At 35.2% G+C, this 17,266-nt stretch overlaps 1 protein-coding gene across 6 annotated transcripts in view; it reads left to right on the plus strand.

The window, feature by feature from the left end:
* The first annotated feature begins 2,658 nt into the window (after window positions 1-2,658).
* LOC135840171 (uncharacterized) overlaps window positions 2,659-17,266 on the plus strand; it is a 35,402-nt gene continuing 20,794 nt past the window's right edge. The window contains exons 1-4 of one of the 6 annotated variants that reach the window (XM_065356602.1): window positions 2,659-2,791; window positions 2,912-2,991; window positions 11,807-11,892; window positions 12,814-16,011. In XM_065356602.1, coding sequence (XP_065212674.1) covers window positions 11,824-11,892; window positions 12,814-14,721 — 1,977 coding nt within the window. In that variant the 5' untranslated portion in view covers window positions 2,659-2,791; window positions 2,912-2,991; window positions 11,807-11,823 and the 3' untranslated portion in view covers window positions 14,722-16,011. Of the gene's footprint in view, window positions 2,825-2,911; window positions 2,992-10,589; window positions 11,274-11,496; window positions 11,721-11,806; window positions 11,893-12,813; window positions 16,012-17,266 lie in introns of those variants that run through there. The other 5 variants (XM_065356595.1, XM_065356586.1, XM_065356611.1 and 2 more) reach the window with 5 other exon arrangements.

A 17,266-nucleotide genomic window follows, 5' to 3' on the forward strand; every position in this document is an offset into this window, starting at 1 on the left:
GAATAAATTTCAGCTGTACAACTCCAATTTGATGGAATTTTGTGGGAATTTCGAGTTTCAAAAATCTGCTGGAGGCTCCAGAACTGCTCAAAACGGGTTGAAACAGTTTCCTATCGATTTGGCATGTCGAAAATATTGTATGTCTCAAATTTCAGCTTTCTTGGTCAATTTGGTAAAATTTTGATTTTTTCCCTCATTTTTGGCCTAAATTCGATTTTTAAAAATTCACCAAAGCTCGAAAAACGCACGTTAGCACTTGAAATTTTGGCAAGTGATGAATTTTTGCATGATCTTTCCATCTACCTTTGTAAAGTTTGGAAAATTTCGTGCAAGTCCTATGTTGAAACGCAAACTCTACGATTTCGGCTGACCTGTCAATCAAAATGGCCGCCATTCTGTGAGTAAGGCCAACTTTTTTTTGGGAAAGTTTGCTTTAAAATGTTCCTTAGGATGTCCCCTTCAAGAAAAAAGTTGCCCAGAGGATCGGTTGGGGGTGGTGTGTGCAATTACTCCTATTGTCATATGCCGGACTATCAGCATCTATTGCTTTTCTTTCAAAAATTGGCTTCTTTGTCGAAAATTACAAAATTCTCTTTTTGTTGCCAAAAATGGTCAAAAAGTTTTACTTTTTTGCCAAAAATTGCTAAAAAAAAAAATTGCCTTTTTGAGAGGAAGAACTTTATGGGAAGAATTTTTGGGCTACCCTGCCTTTTGCTAAAATTATTGTCGAAGTCTCGCTTTCTGCCAAACTTGTTTGCTTTTTTTCGAGTTTGAATTTTTTTTTTTGAATAATCATTTAAATTTTAAAATTTTGAAGCAAAAAGAAACTTCTTCATTCATTATCCAAGAAAATAACTTTTTTTATGCCCCTCGAAATACTAATTTTCGATAACTTTTTCGAAAAATTGGTATATTTGTTTCCAAATGTTGTTCGAATTTTCCATTATTTTTTTTAATTTTTCATTTTGAAAAAAGTTTTTTATTCGTCCAATTTCATTATAGTAACAAGAACTTAAAAGGTGAAAATAAATCAAAAATTGAAATCACAAATCAGCTCGCTTGAAAAAGATCTTGGGATGTTTGAAGACATTGGAAAAGCGAAAAATCGTAATGTAAAATATTGCCTCGTCCACTCCCTCCCTCTCTTGAAAAAATCCCAAGTGTTTAAAGAATGCCCTGCCGAAGTCCTGCTTTTTTATTTTGAAATTTTGTTGGACTAGACACCCTGAAAAATTACTGCTAAAAATAAAAATAAAATCCTTCATCTTTCATATTTGAAAGAATTTTACTCTCAAAATACGTAGTTGATTTGTTAATTTTTCGAGTTCGCTCATTTTGTATTTTTAACATGTACACACGAAAAATTGTGACAACTTGAATAAATGTAGCAATGATTATAAAATCGTTGAACTGATTTCAAATTGATGAAAACGCGTAAGACATACTCCAATGTAAAAAATTACAAAGTTCAAACCAAAAAGAAATCAAAAATCAAAAATCGTTCTTGTGGGAGGAGGGGGTTGAAAATATTTTGGAAAGCTGTGATTTTTTTTAAAGGTAGTGAAAAAGGTAGTGATTTTCGGTCGAAAAATTCCGGTAGAGACCCTGAAAAAGTGTATTTTCATAGTTTCAACATTTCAAAATTTCAACTCGGGAAATTGTAGATAATAATATGTACCTATCTTTAAATACAGAAATGAAGGCCCGAACGAAGCGAGGGCAAAAGCTTACAAAAAGCAAACCAACATTATTTTCGATGTGAGAAGTGAATTCTTTTCAATCCTTCAACTTTGGTCAAAAAAAAAGAGAATCGCGATGGAATACCATAATATGAAGAGTCCAGGGAAAGAACCAGGTAAGTCACTTTTTTTCAAAAATGAGTTTAGGGTTGAATTAAATTCACACTGAGGAGTAGAAAAATGTAGTCCATTTAGATTTTGAAAAAAATCGATTTTTCATGGTTAAAATGGCCTTTAAAAAAAAGAGGGGAGGAGAAAAATGAGCCGAGACCAAATGTGAGGCGATAAGAAGAAAATTTCAACATCGTTAACTATTTAGAATACAAAAATTTTTCATTATGTCATCATAATAATCGATTTTTATCGAATTCAAGTAGTTGCGAAACACTGATTTTTCGATTTTTTGCTTGATTTTTTCACAAAAAGAGTGACTTTTCAAGTCGTGACTGGCCCATCTCTTCATTTTTTTTCAACAATGCCTCAAGTTGTGTTTGTGGGATGTTGTGTGATGTATTTCCAGTCATTACCTTGATGAAATTCAAATTCCCTACAAAATTGGAGCATTCTGATACTTCAAAACGCCGTAACTCAAAAGTTTGAAAAAGTGACTTACCTGGTTCTTTCCCTGGACTCTTCATATGTTATTATTAATTTAATATGTATTATCATCGATCTACTCCCATTATCATATCTAAAGTTGTGATAGAGATTAAGACGAATTACTCGAATTACTCGTATTACCATCTCATCCTACTAAAAAAGAAATCATAAGCAGATATTTGAAAATTAATTGAAAAAATTATTTGATCAAGAAACTGATTCCTATAGGGTCGATTTGAGATGATAATTACTTTTATTGTAATTTCAGAAAAAGAGGGAGTTTTTTAAAAGAAGAGGGGGTACGAAAATTACCACGCGGAAGTTTCTCAGTAGTAACCATCTAACATACAAATATCAACCGGAGAGCTCTCGGGGGCCATTTCACCCTTATGCGCTTATCTATTACCTCCTATAGCCTTTCGAAAAAAGTTGAATACTTCATGTTAGAATAGGTATGTGACATTGAAATAAACATCAAAGATTAGGTATAGAGTTGTTCATTTTCTTTACGAAAAGGACAATGAAACTATTTATAATGATTGAAAATGTGCTTTGTTTTTTGTTTTCAACAGATCTGTTGGTCGTGATAGAAGACATGGTTTTCATCTTCTTGCTGGCTGTGGCTGTACAACTGAGCACCGTATTGCTTCAGGTAAAAACAAAAACAACTAAAAATTAAATCTTATTTTTATTTAAGACATCGGGTGTAATATGTAAATTACCGCTATAAAATTGCAACGAGACCGCCCTGTACTCGAATATTGAATTTTAGCAGACCTCATTAAGTTCATCAAACGCGTCATAGAGGTCAAATTTCAGCCCTCCGGGTCAATTTATGAATTTACAACGTGTTTCGTGGTCCTACAAATTGTGAAAGTGCTGCAGCGAGTACCTACTATTCTCTTGTACCATTATCACTTTTCGTAAAGTACCTAGTTCTTCTTTTTTTTTCGATCAAACTTCGAATTTTCAATTTGTTCCTCCTTTTTCTGGAATTTTGAGAAAATTTCATTAGCTAGAACGGTTGAAAGTGAAAACAGAATCGGAAATTGAAATGATAGAAATTAGGTACATTTTCTTGAGATGTTTGGAGACATTAGAAAAGCGAATAATCCCCCCCCCCAGCCTTGGTTAAGCCGGGGTCTGTCCCTGTATATACTTCCTTGAATCTCACTTTCAAAAGATTTCAGGGCCTCCATTTTCTGGGGGTTAAAAAAGAACGCTTTGTTACGGTTTACTCGGTGGTAATGTTTCGTATTGAAAATTGCGATCTCTGGTATTTTTCCCGTAAGGGCGAAGTTGAATACTAAGTTGGAGCGAAAATATGATGTGGTGGCCAGGCACCTTACCTATCCACAGCGAGGGAGGGGTACCCTGTCACATGTTGTTCCCGCTCTACCTACTCTTGGGTACTATCGACATGATGCAAATGCAAATATTTACCATTTCTTTTTTTTTTATTACACAGGGTTCCGGTGATGCAGATTATAATAAAACTACGAGTAATAAAACATTTTTTCTGGATAAATCGCCGGGTAATGTTTTTGAAAAAACTTTGATTCGCTCCAATCACCTTTTCGTGGATAAGACTATGTTCATTGCAGAGTTGATTGATCTACAGGAGGAATGCGATCTTATCAGCCGTCCTTCTGGGTGGGGCAAGTCTTTTAATATGGAGATGACTGCCTCTTTCTTCGACATTCCTCATTTCGACAATGGCACTGAAGATGAGTACAAACTAGATATGATTAGATCATTGTTTGTAGGTGGGTCGAGAATTGCATTGCCAAAGGACCCAACTGGGAAACAAACAGAGGAACCTACTCTGATACAAACAAAACCGTTGAAAATTTCCAACGTGGAACGCGCTATGAGGGAAATGGGATGCCATCCGACGATATTCCTCTCCTTTGTGGGCTGCGGCGATACATTTGACGAATTTATCGAGAACTTTGCTGGGAAAATTAGCGAAATGATTTTTACAAAAAATTATACCTTATTTTTACCGAAGCACTGTAAAGCAACCGGCATGGCAAAGGCATGCCATGAACTTTTATATAGTACCAAAGAACAACTCGTCCGTAACCTCGATTTATTGCACCATAGCATTGAAATACTGATCGGTCTACTAACGAGCCATTTCAACTCGAAAACTGTGGTATTAATTGACGAGTACGATTATCCATTAAACCGCATGATTTGCGACGAAGCGGATTATAAAAAGACTTTCAAATTTTTGGAATCGCTGTTCACTCGTACATTCAAAGGTGAGGCGCACAACCGCATATACCGTGGTGCTGTGACTGGTATTGAGCAGGTTTCCAGAGCCGCACTATCAACAGGGTTCACAGTTTGCGCATTTAGCAGTATATTAAAAGATCGATATAGGGCGCATTTTGGCTTCACCGAGGAAGAGGTGCAAACACTCCTAGAAAAAAATCCCGGATTTCCGCATAATATGATCGAATTGAAAACCTGTTGTGACGGTTACACGTTTGGGGAGTACCGCATGTATAACCCTCTGAAAATTCGCGGTTACTTTGAATCTAATCGAACGGGCAACCATTGGATAACGAGCGTTCCATTGGGGCTTAATTCGAGTCATCTGGATACTCTTTCTTCACCAACTATTTACGACGGATAAACATCAACCATCCATCCATCCATCCATCCATCCAGCCACTGCAGGCCATTTTTTATGAAATTTTCACTAGGTGGGCAAGAGACAGTGGCATAGCCAGGGGGAGGGGTAAAGAGGGCCATTGCCCCCACTCGCGTGTAAAAATTTGAAATTAAACATGCAAAAATGACCTTTTTATCATTTTTGGGACCTAATTTTTAAAAGTGTTCGCTCTCGCTCTACTCGAGCAGGAATTTTACCACTGTTCTTATAAAATCATTACACACCATGAAAGGTTTTCAGAAAATTATCTCTAAAATCCAGTTGTTCTGTTCAGATAAAAATGAAAATTTTGCGTTTTCCATATTATGCTTCGAGTATTATGAGTATTTCTAGAATTTTTCTGCTTTTTGCATAGCAAATTAGAACATGCCATTACCCTTCTCCTCAATAATAGTTACCAAATTGTGGTTGGTGGTGATTTTAACATCAATGTTTTAGATGATAATGTTATATCTAGTAGATTTTTCTTGTTACTGTCATCATATGGTCTGAAGCTGATGTGTTATCAGCCCACCAGGCTAGGAAATTGTATTGATAATTTAGATACACCACCCATATTGGATCACAATAGTGTATTCCTATCCTTGAAACTGGTCAAAATATCTGTGAATACAGCAAAACAACCTTCTTTAAAAAAACGTATGTTCTCTAAAACAAATTTTGATGATTTTTTCCACTCTCTGGAATCTGAAAATTGGGATGCACTGAAAATAGGTGATATTAATTCAAGATGTTCCAATTTTTTTAATATTTTTTTGAACTACTACAACATATCTTTCCCACTCCAAACTTACACAAATCATAACCCTAACCACTTACATTATCCCCATAGTATTCAAACCCAAATACGCACCCTAAAAACTAGACTATTAGATACTCAAATTGGAAATCCAGTGGGTCTGAAGATGATAAAATTGAATACAAGCTCCTTCAAAAGGAATATAAAAAATTGATCAGTTGGGCAAATATATACGAGGGGCATCTCAAAAGTAAGTTTCGTTATTTTTTTTCTCCGGATCTACTGGACCAAACTGGATGAAATTTTGAGGATATCCAAGTTTTGAGTTGCTGGTAACACTGTAATTTTTTCAAGTCCGTATGTTGGAGGGATCGCTTGCAATTGGTTCTCAAACATAGAGGTACGCTTTTAAGCTGGAGTTGGCTCAAAGTACCCTTACGTGATACGTTATTCAAGGTCTACGGGCAAAAATTTGGTTCAAATTCATGTGGAAATGTGTCTAGTGTGTAGACTTAACATCGTGAATGTCCAAATGATGCGTTGATGGAGGAAATTTTTGGAAAAATTTGCCACAATGAACCTACACCTCAGAAAATTTGCCATTTGTCCTGAAAAGGCCGCCTCAACGACAGTCTCATGTCATTTTACAACATTCAAGGTGTACTCGATGCGCTCGAGGAATATTTCTTTCATCAACGCATCATTTGAACATTCACGATATCAAGTCTACACACTAGACACATTTCCACGTGTTGCCTGTAGACCTTGAATAACGTATCGTGTAAGGGTGCTTTGAGCCAACTCCGGCTTAAAAGTGTACCTCTATGTTTGAGAACCAATTGCAAGCAATCCCTCCAACAACATACGGACTTGAAAAAATTACAGTGTAACCAGCAACTCAAAACTTACATATCCTCAAAATTTCATCCAGTTTGGTCCAGTAGATCCGGAGAAAAAAAATAATGAAACTTACTTTTGAGACGCCCCTCATACATGGAAGATAATAAACTCATATCAACCATGCAAACAAACCATTGATCATATTACATTTCAAGACACCAAATATACCAACTCAGCTGACATGGCTAGATTATTCAGCCAACATTTTGCAACTGTTGCGAGTAACGTAGTTAATTCTTCTCAAATATTGTACCCATTATCCCTTATTCCAGCTAATGATTCCTCAATGTTTGTGTTACCAGCTACTGCAGCTGAAGTCTATAATGTCATACAAGGTCTCAAAAATTCCAACTCGAGGGATAGTTATGGTTTAGATGTAGGCCTTATCAAGCAAGCTGATTCCTAAATATCTCATATACAGGGTGATCCAGAGAAACCAGACAGATTTAAAAGTAGCATCTTTGAGCTCACAGATGAGATAGGGGGATGATTCATACGCTGTTCGGTAGCTAGTTCCAGCCTATTTTAGGTGTAGTACAACGTTTTCAACAGAAGTGAATGGTTGAATGAACATTGCGCGATCGCGGTAGAGTCTTATTTTTGTGATACAAATTTTTACGTGCCAGGAAATTTCATTAGGTAGGCTTTCAATGAGAGATGAAGAGAATTTTTACTGAGATTGTGATGCAAACAAACAAAACTATGGTTATTAGAGTGATAATACTCCGGAACTAATAAAAGAAACACCGCTTCACTCTGCCAAGGTCACTTTTGGTTAGGAATTGCAGTTTGGAATCATTGGGCCTTATTTTTGTGGTAACACTGTTAACGGTGAACAGTGCAGGCAGATGTTAAACGAGTTTGTTGTGCCCAAATCAAAGCGTAGATGTCGTTTCAATTCAACCTGGTTCCCGCAAGACGGTGCGACATGCCACACTGCGGTAGAAACGTTATCTTCTTCGAAAACATTTCGATGCACGCATATCTCTCGGCACAGTGGTTTTGGTTGGCTGTCTCGTTAGCCAGACCTATACGTCTGCGATTACTTTTTATGTGGGAATTTGAAAGCGTGCGGGTATGTTGAATCACCACGCACCTCGGAAGAGTTGAAAACAAATATTAGAGCTGAAGTTGAGGCTATTCGAAAAAATATATTGTAAAAAGTATTTGTAAATTCAGAAAAACGATTCACGATTTTTGTTAAAAATAAGGGTGTTCATTTAAATTCAATCATTTTTAAAAAATAGTTCTTATTGAAATGAACATTTTACATTTCAAAATAGGCCGAAATGACGGTTCTTTTGGTATAAAAAAAATGAGTCTAGCAGTTTTATTCAAAAACTTGTTCCATTTTTAAATCTGTCCGGTTTCCTTGGATCACCCTGTACTTGCTGAACTTTTTAATGACTCTGTAGATCAGGGAAAATTTCCAGACAGCTTGAAATCAAGTATTGTAACCCCTGTACATAAGAAAGAAGAAAAATCAAATTTAAACAACTACAGGCCCATTTCTGTAACACCAGTATTCTCAAAGATTTTTGAGCATCTGTTGTATAATCGATTGATACGATTCCTAGGTATCAACTAACAGCATTCTAAGTGAAACACAAATTGGCTTCAGTTGTGGAAAAAACACCACCAAAGCAATAGTTAATTTATTGGACAAAATTCTCCAAGCTGGCCAAGAGGGTGAAAATTCATTGGCAATATTCTGTGATTTATTGAAAGCTTTTGATAACATGAACTGCAGAATTCTACTGGGAAAGTTGGAAAAATATGGGATAAGGGGTCCAATCCACAGTTGGCTGAAATCCTTCCTTTAAAATAGGGTACAAATTTAAAATCCAAAATGCCGAGACTTACACCTTTTCTAAAGAGAAAATAATAGACAAAGGAGTCCCCCAAGGTTCCATACTTGGACCTTTATTGTTTATTCTCTATGTCAACGATTTGTCATCTTACATTAATGCACTTCTAACACAGTTTGCAGATGATACAACTATGTTTTTAAAAGGTGGTAGCTGATTTGTTCAGTTTGGTCTCTAAAACAACCCATCAAAAGGTGCACTCCGCAACTTGCCGGCTACCGCCGCAAGAGGTCATTAACCTTTGCCAATACAGGTTTTTCGGCTGTACCGCCAAAATGAAGGGTCCGAGAGGAAAAATGTTGGAACAAAAATTGTTCTGCGGTTAATTTCTTATCAGCATGACCAGTTCAGCATTTCCCGAAATGGCGATTTCACCCTTACTGAGGAGGGAGTAAAGTTGTAAATTTTATGAAAATTCTTTTAAAAAATTAAAATTGACAATTTAAAACGTGAACTCGATTACGATAGACTCGAAAATATTTTGACCAAACTTGCATACTGCAACTTGTCTGCTACCCCCGCAAGAGGTCATTAACCTTTGTCAATCTACGTTTTTCGGCTATATCGCCTAAATGAAAAGTCGGACGAAAAAAGTGATAAATCTAAAATTATTCTACGTCAAATTTCCTATAAGCATGACCAGTTCAGTTTTCAGTTAGAATATTTTTTTGGATTTTTGATAAATTTTTGAAAATCAAAATGAAGGCTAAAAATGAAGAAAACTGGACAGCTTAGCTGCAAAGTGTGCGTAGCTGGCTGCCTTTCAACAGCTTTAACCGCTATTACATGGGTAGTGCATAAGTGACTCAACCATGTCACAGTGATGTGAAATAATAATTTTCGAAACTCTCGTTGCTTCTAAATAATGATTATTTTTCAGTTTTTCATACCTTCCAAATTACAAAATTTCAGAATAATTTCAAAGCTTGCATTGCCTCTAAATTAAGAAATTTTTAGTTGTTTTTCATAGCATGCATTATTTTAAAATTTATAAAATTTCAAATCAATTTCCCAAATTCCGGATTGCTACAATTTCTTAAAGTTTTCAATGAATTTTCAGAATTCACATCGTCTCAAAATAACAACATTTTAAATAACTTTTCAGAATTTTGTATTGCTGCTGAGTTATGAAATTTTGAATCAGTTTTTAGAATTTAAATTGCCTCTAGATGACCGAATTTTGAATAATTTTTCAGAATTCTTATTGTCTTCATATTAGCACATTTCATTTCAAGTTCACATCATCTACAAATAAAATTACAGAACTTTTAATCAATTTTTTGAATTCTCAGTGTCTCTAAATGACAAAATTTCATATGTATATATTTTTTTAATTTCTATTGTCTTTAAATTTACAAAATTTCAAATCAATTTTCAGAATTTGCCATTCATTCTAAAATTATTAAATCTTCAAATATGTTCAGAATTCCCATTGCCTCTAAATTACACGAAAAAACATAGGTAATTTTTACAAATAGGCTACATACCTAATATGATGAAATTTGTTTCAAAACTCAGTATTTCTAACTGTTCGGTTACAATATTAATTTTAACTGTAATCGTATAGTAAAAATTATCATTTCAATAAATTTTGCTATGGGTACCTACCTACCAATAGTGAAAATCATTTTGTTTTAATAATTTTTAATAAAGCATGATAATAAAAATTACGTACATAAACCAATTGTGTAAAATTTTATATGATTGAAAGTGAAAATATGCTGAACAACATATTAAAAAATTGGGACGGAAACATGTTGCAAAGTTGATTTTAAAAAATTTAAAGTTTGCGAAAAAATGCGATTTTTGGATTTAAAACACGAAAAAAAGTTTCGATAGGTGAAGTTGACCCCATTTGACCCCGATTTTTACTTATTTGTTGAAAAAACCCTCTCACTCGATGAAATGAACTCCTCACAGAAAAAATCAAAATTCGAAAAAATTCAAAAAATGAACGAATTTTCTATTTTTTTTTGTTGCGAGTGTAATTATTTTTATAAACTTCTTACTGGAATACGTCAGAAAGAGGTCAAAATAAGACAACTGAATAAATTTGAATTTTTTTTCGATGTTTGAAATCGAAAATTGAATTTTTTCGAATTTTGATTTTTTGCGAGGAGTTTATTTCATCGAGTGAAAGGGTTTTTTCAACTTTTTCAACAGATACCTACGTACAAAATAGGGGTCAAAGGGGTCAACTTCGCCTATCAAAACTTTTTTTCACGTTTTAAATAAAAAACTCGCATTTTTTCGCAAACTTTAAATTTTATAAAAACCAACTTTGCAACATGTTACCATCCCAATGTTTTAATATGTTGTTCAGCATGAATAAAGTTGTCCATAATACATATATTTTTTTTCAGAATTTTTGAGAGTCTGAACCATATGAAAACTACATACATCTCGAAACTTTTTGAGCTAATTTTTTGTACGAAAAAAACTGGCAACACTGATTTTTATAATATCACCAAAAAGCCTTCTGCCTTTCAAAACCCCCTAACTATGGGAAAATGTTTCATTTTGGTAGGTATCGCGGTTATCGAGTAATCCACTGCTGAAATGGATGATATTTTAGGTTCAATGAAAACGTTGACACCGCCTGGCTGCCTTCAAAAATGGGCTAGAGGGCTGCGATTTGCGCCATTGGTCATCCCTTCGGAAGGTCTTTCCACAGGAAAAATATCAAAAAAATCGCCGAACCCCCCTACCTCTTCTTGGTCCAATTCACGTGGAATGACCCAAAGGTATCAATTTAATATGTATCACCGTCGATCTACTCGATTTATCTAAGGTTGTGATAGAGATTAAGACGAATTACTCGTATGTATTACCATCTCATCGCACTGAGAAAGAAATCTCAGCAGATACTTACGAGTAGGTATTTGAAAATTAATTTAAAAAATAATTTGATCAAAAAACTGATTCCGATATGGTCGATTTGAGATGATGATTATTTTTATTGTAATTTCAGAAAAAGAGGGAGTTTTTCAAAAAAAGAGGGGGTCTGAAAATTACCACGCGGAAGTTTCTCAGTAGTAACCATCTAACATACAAATATCAACCGGAAAGCTCTTGGGGGCCATTTCACAATTTTTATGCGCTTCTCTATTACCTCCTATAGCCTTTAGAAAAAAGTTGGATACTTCGTGTTAGAATACGTATGTGACATTGAAATAAACATCAGGGATTAGGTATAGAGTTGTTCATTTTCTTACGAAAGGGGCAATAAAATTATTTGTAATAATTTAAAATGTGCTTTGTTTTTTGTTTTCAACAGATTTGTTCGTCGAGATTATGAAAGAAGACATGGTTTTCATCCTCTTGCTGGCTGTGGCTGTACAACCGGGCACCGTATTGCTTCAGGTAAAATAAAATACAGCTAATAAAAATTGAATTCTATTTATTTAAGACTTCGGGTGTAATATGTAAATTACCGCTATAAAATTGCAACGAGACCGCGCTGTACTCGAATATTGAATTTTAGCAGACCTCAGTAACTTCATGATACGCGTTACAGAGGTCAAATTTCTGGAGGGGGAAAAGCTCCTAGGGGTGGTTTACCAGATATACTTAGTCAACTTCTTCTCATAGTGCTTTTTTGTTATTAATAGGCAGGTACGTCATGATTTTAGTTGGGTACTTAATGAGTGGGTAGGTAGATCCTAGGGACATGACGAAGGTATATTAAGGTACGGACCCCCTTTAACGCCAGTTCAATCCCGGACTGCTATAGCTCGTAAACTAAGCTCATTAAGGTAATTTTAACGGTTGCATCTGAAAGCTGGGACATTTTTCTACCATCTTCTGTATTTGAAAGCGCCCAAGAGTAGTTCAATTCGATGTAATATGCTTCCAAATACACACCACCCAATTGGCGTTATTCCAAGTGGATTTTGATTTTTTTTAATTTTTGGAGAAAAAAATTTCGGATTTGATTCGGCACAAAAACATTTTGAAAATATTTGCCTAAATCGTTCGAATGGATCACAAAGAAGGTAAATCCGAGTTCGTAGGGGCCTTCCCTCTGGGTGTTGGGATAGAACGTTTTTTTATAGTTTACTTGATGGAAATGTTTCATATTGAAAATTTTCTCTCAGCTGGAATTTTTTCAGTGAGGTGAAGTTGAACGCAAAGTTGGAGCGAAAATATGATACGGGTGCCAGGGATCAACAAAGAGGGAGGGGTACCCCGTTCAATTTTGTTCCCTCTCTGCCGAACATTTTCATCACTATACAGTGACAATACAAACGTCAATATTCACCATTTCTTTTTTTTACTACACAGGGCTCCGGTGATCTACATTCTAATACAACTAAAACATTTTTTCTGGATGAAGTGCCGGATACTGCTTTTGAAAGAACTTTGATTCTCTCCAATCACCTTTTCGTGGATAAGACTATGTTCATTGAAGAGTTGATTAATCGACAGAAACGATGCGAAGTAATCAGCCGTCCTTCTCGCTGGGGTAAAACCTTTAATATGAAAATGACTGCATCCTTTTTCGATATACCGCTAAACGAAGATGGGTCGATTGATCATCACAAACGAGACATGATCAAATCATTTTTCGAAGGTGGATCTGTAATTGTGTTACCAGGAAATAAATCTTCCATAGAAACAAAACCTTTAGAAATTTCGAATGTGAAAATTGCAATGGAGGAAATGGGGCGTCATCCAACAATATCCATTTCCTTTATCGGCTGCGGCGAAACATTTGACGAATTTATCGAGGACTTTGCTGGGCAAATAAGCAGAATGATTTCTGCTAAAAAGTATGCCTCATTTTTACCGAAGTACTGTGAAGAATCCGTCATGCGATATACGTGTTATGAACTTCTAAATGGTACCAGAGAAAAACTTGCAGGTAACCTCGATACATTGGAACGTAGCGTAGAAATATTAATCGGTCTACTATCGAGCCATTTTAAATCAAAAACGGTGGTATTGATCGATGAATTCGATTACGCGTTAAATCGAATGATATGCAATCACGCGGATTTTAACAAGACTGCCGCATTTCTGCGAAATTTGTTCACTCGGACATTTGATGGTACAACGTCGACCAGCATATACCGTGGTGTCGTAACTGGTATTCTACAGTTTTCCAGACTCGGAGTATCATCAGCGGTAGCAGCTTGCGAAGATAGCGGCGTATTAAAAACACAATTTACGCCTCATTTCGGCTTTACCGAGGCAAACATTCGAACACTACTTGAAAAAAATCCCAGCTTTCCGCATAATCTGACCGAATTGAAAACCTGGTACGATGGCTACACGTTGGGGAAATACCGCATGTGTAACCCTCAATCAATTTGTCGTTCTTTTCAAGATAATCAAATGGACAACTATTGGATAAATAGCGTTCCATTGAGTCTTTATTCGAGACACGAGGATGTGCCTCTTCGCGAACCATTTATGTCCGATGAACACCAAAAATACATCCAGCAAATGTTTGCCAATGGCTCGGTGCGAGCTGCACTCAGATCAGAAATAGATTACACGGATGCTGTAACGAGCAAGGACGCTTTTCTATCAGTTTTAACAGCACTGGCGTATACGACGTGTGAACAAATATCCGACGCAGATTACAATGTCCGCATTCCAAATAAGGAAGTGCGCGATGAATTTAAACGTGCAATCCGAGTATGGACGGAAACACATATTATTGAGAATCACTTTGAATCAACGGACGCAGTCGTTGATCGAATTGAAAAAAGTTTCAGACAGAAAAATGTGGCTTCGATTCGAGAAAATTTCTCCAAGCTCGTGTCGCGCATCAGCGAAACAACTGATGCAAAACACCATTGCGACGTTATTTTCGGAGTATTGGCCACATACCCGTACTGTGATGATTGGCACGTCGAACGCAGTTTTGACCAGGTGATTTTCGTTTCCCAAAAAGTACAATTTCACTGTAACATCGCGTTAAGATTGAAGCTCGATCCAAATGGTAACGTTACCGATCCAATAGCCGTCAATTTCATGATAAATGGTAATTCTACTTTCGAACAATCTACCATCGAGGCACAAACTGCCACTACTAGTGAGCAAGGTTGTGATTTCGTTGATGACATCATAGAATCTTCAAAACACAGAGTTGCACAACTTGAGAAGCAAAGTTTTAAATTTGTGTGGTACACGTGCATTATAATTGGGAAAAAGGTTTTAGGCATATTCCGTCATATGAAATAGGTGGTTTTTTTGCCATAATGTTATGAAAACAAAAAATTTTTGGTATGTAATAATGTACAATATTGTCAGTGTAATCGTTTTTTATCGTTTCGTATTCATTCCTATGTTTTGTATGGTCTGTCAAATCAAATCAAATCAAATCAAATCAAATCAACTTTATTTTTTGCAATACACGGAAAAAAATTTTTATAAAAATTACTATTTCAGTATAGTAACCGGATCCCATTCAAAAATAATAATGATTTTTACTCAGCCAAAAAATACATTTTACCTGGAAATTATGTAGGTAAAATTTATTACTATCATAGTAAAAATCACAATATTTTTGAATGGGATCCGGTTACTGTGTGAAATAGTAAAAATTATTCATAATTTTTTTTTCGTGTAGGCAGCATTGCTGCATTTACAAAGTCACCTTATTTAGTAAGTATAAGAAATGATAATGATATATAAAAAAATGAATAATAAAATGAAATGATATGAAATAAAATGAAATGAATGCGCCATGTACTTACAGCATTATAGAAGTATAGGATTAGCACGGATATTTAAATAGACTCCTTCAATAAAAATAATAGAAACTAAAAAAAAACTAGACAGCTAAGCTAAGCTGCAAAGTGTGCGTAGCTAGCTGCCTTTTCTAACACCTATAACTGTTATTACATCTAGGTAGTGCATAAGCGAATCAACCAAGTCACAGTGATGAGAATTTTTGAAAGTCTCACTGCTTCAAAATAATAATTGTTTTTCAGTGTTTTCATATTTTCCAAAGTACAATAGGTATTTCAGAATAATTTATAAGCTTGTAGGTATTGCTTCTAAATTAAGAAATTTCTAGTTGTTTTTCATAGTTTGCATTGTTTTAAAATTTACAAAATTTCAAATCAATTTCCCGAATTCCCCATCGCTACAATTTCATAAAGTTTTCAATAAATTTTCAGAATTTTGCATTGCTGCTGAGTTAGGAAATTTGCAATCAATTTTTAGAATTCACATTGCCTCTAAATAGTCAAATTTTGAATAATTTTTCAGAATTCGTATTGCCTTTAAATTAAAAAATTTCAAATTCAATTTTCAAGTTCATATTGTCCACAAATTGTAAAACGTTTACTCAATTTTTGGAATTCACATTGCCTCCAATTTTTCAGAATTCTCATATTCTTCATAAATATTACAATACTTAAGTATTTCATATAATTTTCAAGTTCACATTATCTGCAACTTACAGAACTTTTAATCAATTTTTGGAATTCTCAGCGTCTCTAAATACAAAGGGTACCCCCCGATAAGATAGGCAAAATGCCCTTAACCTCAGATTTCGATGAAACTCACAGGGTATGTTTAGTACCCCCAAAAAATAATTTTGGGCCCATAGCCCGCTCCCCACCCCACCCCCCTCAGCCAGGGGGGTCATAAAACGCGTTTTTCAGGGGAAAAATTCTGTATCAGCGCGTAATTAAGATAAATTGATTCTGTAAACGAATATAGTTAGAGGATACATGGGCGTACCTCCCTGAATTTTTTCAGAATTTTTCATCACACAGGGAGAGAAGGGGGGACAAAAGAAAACTTTAAATCGACATTACTCCGGAACGAAAAAACATACCAAAACGATTTTTTCGTCAAATATGTATCTTTAGGTCTACTTTCTATAGAAGTCATCACCCGGCCATTTGGAGTGGTGGGTCAAGCTCAAAAGCTCAAAAAACTCTCAAAAAACCACGTTTTTTGCGTTTTTCTCCAAAAATATGGACAAATGGCGGAAATCTAAGAGAACCAAGTTGTTCAGCGTGAAATTTTACCTCAGAATTGTGTAATTGAAAATTCATTTACACCGCATGATCGTAAAACTACATGGGCAGAAGTATTTGTGCTTACATCAAGATAGCTGAAAGGGTATTCCTGGGTAAAATAGGTGAAATGTCCCTGTCCTCGGATTTCTGAAATTTTGATGAAACATAGTTGGGTACCATTAAAAAAAATGTCGGAGGCAAAAAATCCCCCCCCCCCCCAACCTCTCCTTGCTCATAATAGCGAAAAAAGGACCTTTTTCGGGGAGAAAAAATCCATGCTTCAACGAGTTTTGACAAAAAAATCTGTATTCACTCAAAATATATGGAGGAGACAGTATAATAGAAGTACCTACATAGGTATTTGAGATTCTGCGCCAATCCATGCTATTGCCATCAAAATCCAAGGCCACTTTTGGGGTTCTACTGAGAAAATTGAAAAGTAAATCTTTTTTTTTTTTGGAGAGGGGGTATTAGTAGTTGGTGTTTTGAAAATATTTTCTTCGCAAAAGTTTCGCTATAATGACGAAAAAATATTGAAAGATAATATATGTATTTCTGAAACTGAGGAAATATTTTGGAACGCAGTGATGACAATATTTTAGGTTTCAAAAAATTGATAAAGATTGGCAAAAATTCCTAAATTTTTGTTGATTTTTCAAAATTGACAAAAACAATTTAAAATAATAGCATAGAATGGACGCAGAATCTAAGATATATTCATTTAGGACTGGGTCGATCTCATTTTTCTCAAA

The sequence above is a fragment of the Planococcus citri genome, chromosome 1 (genome assembly GCF_950023065.1).
Source record: "Planococcus citri chromosome 1, ihPlaCitr1.1, whole genome shotgun sequence".
In the NCBI taxonomy this organism is placed as follows: Eukaryota; Metazoa; Arthropoda; class Insecta; order Hemiptera; family Pseudococcidae; genus Planococcus; species Planococcus citri.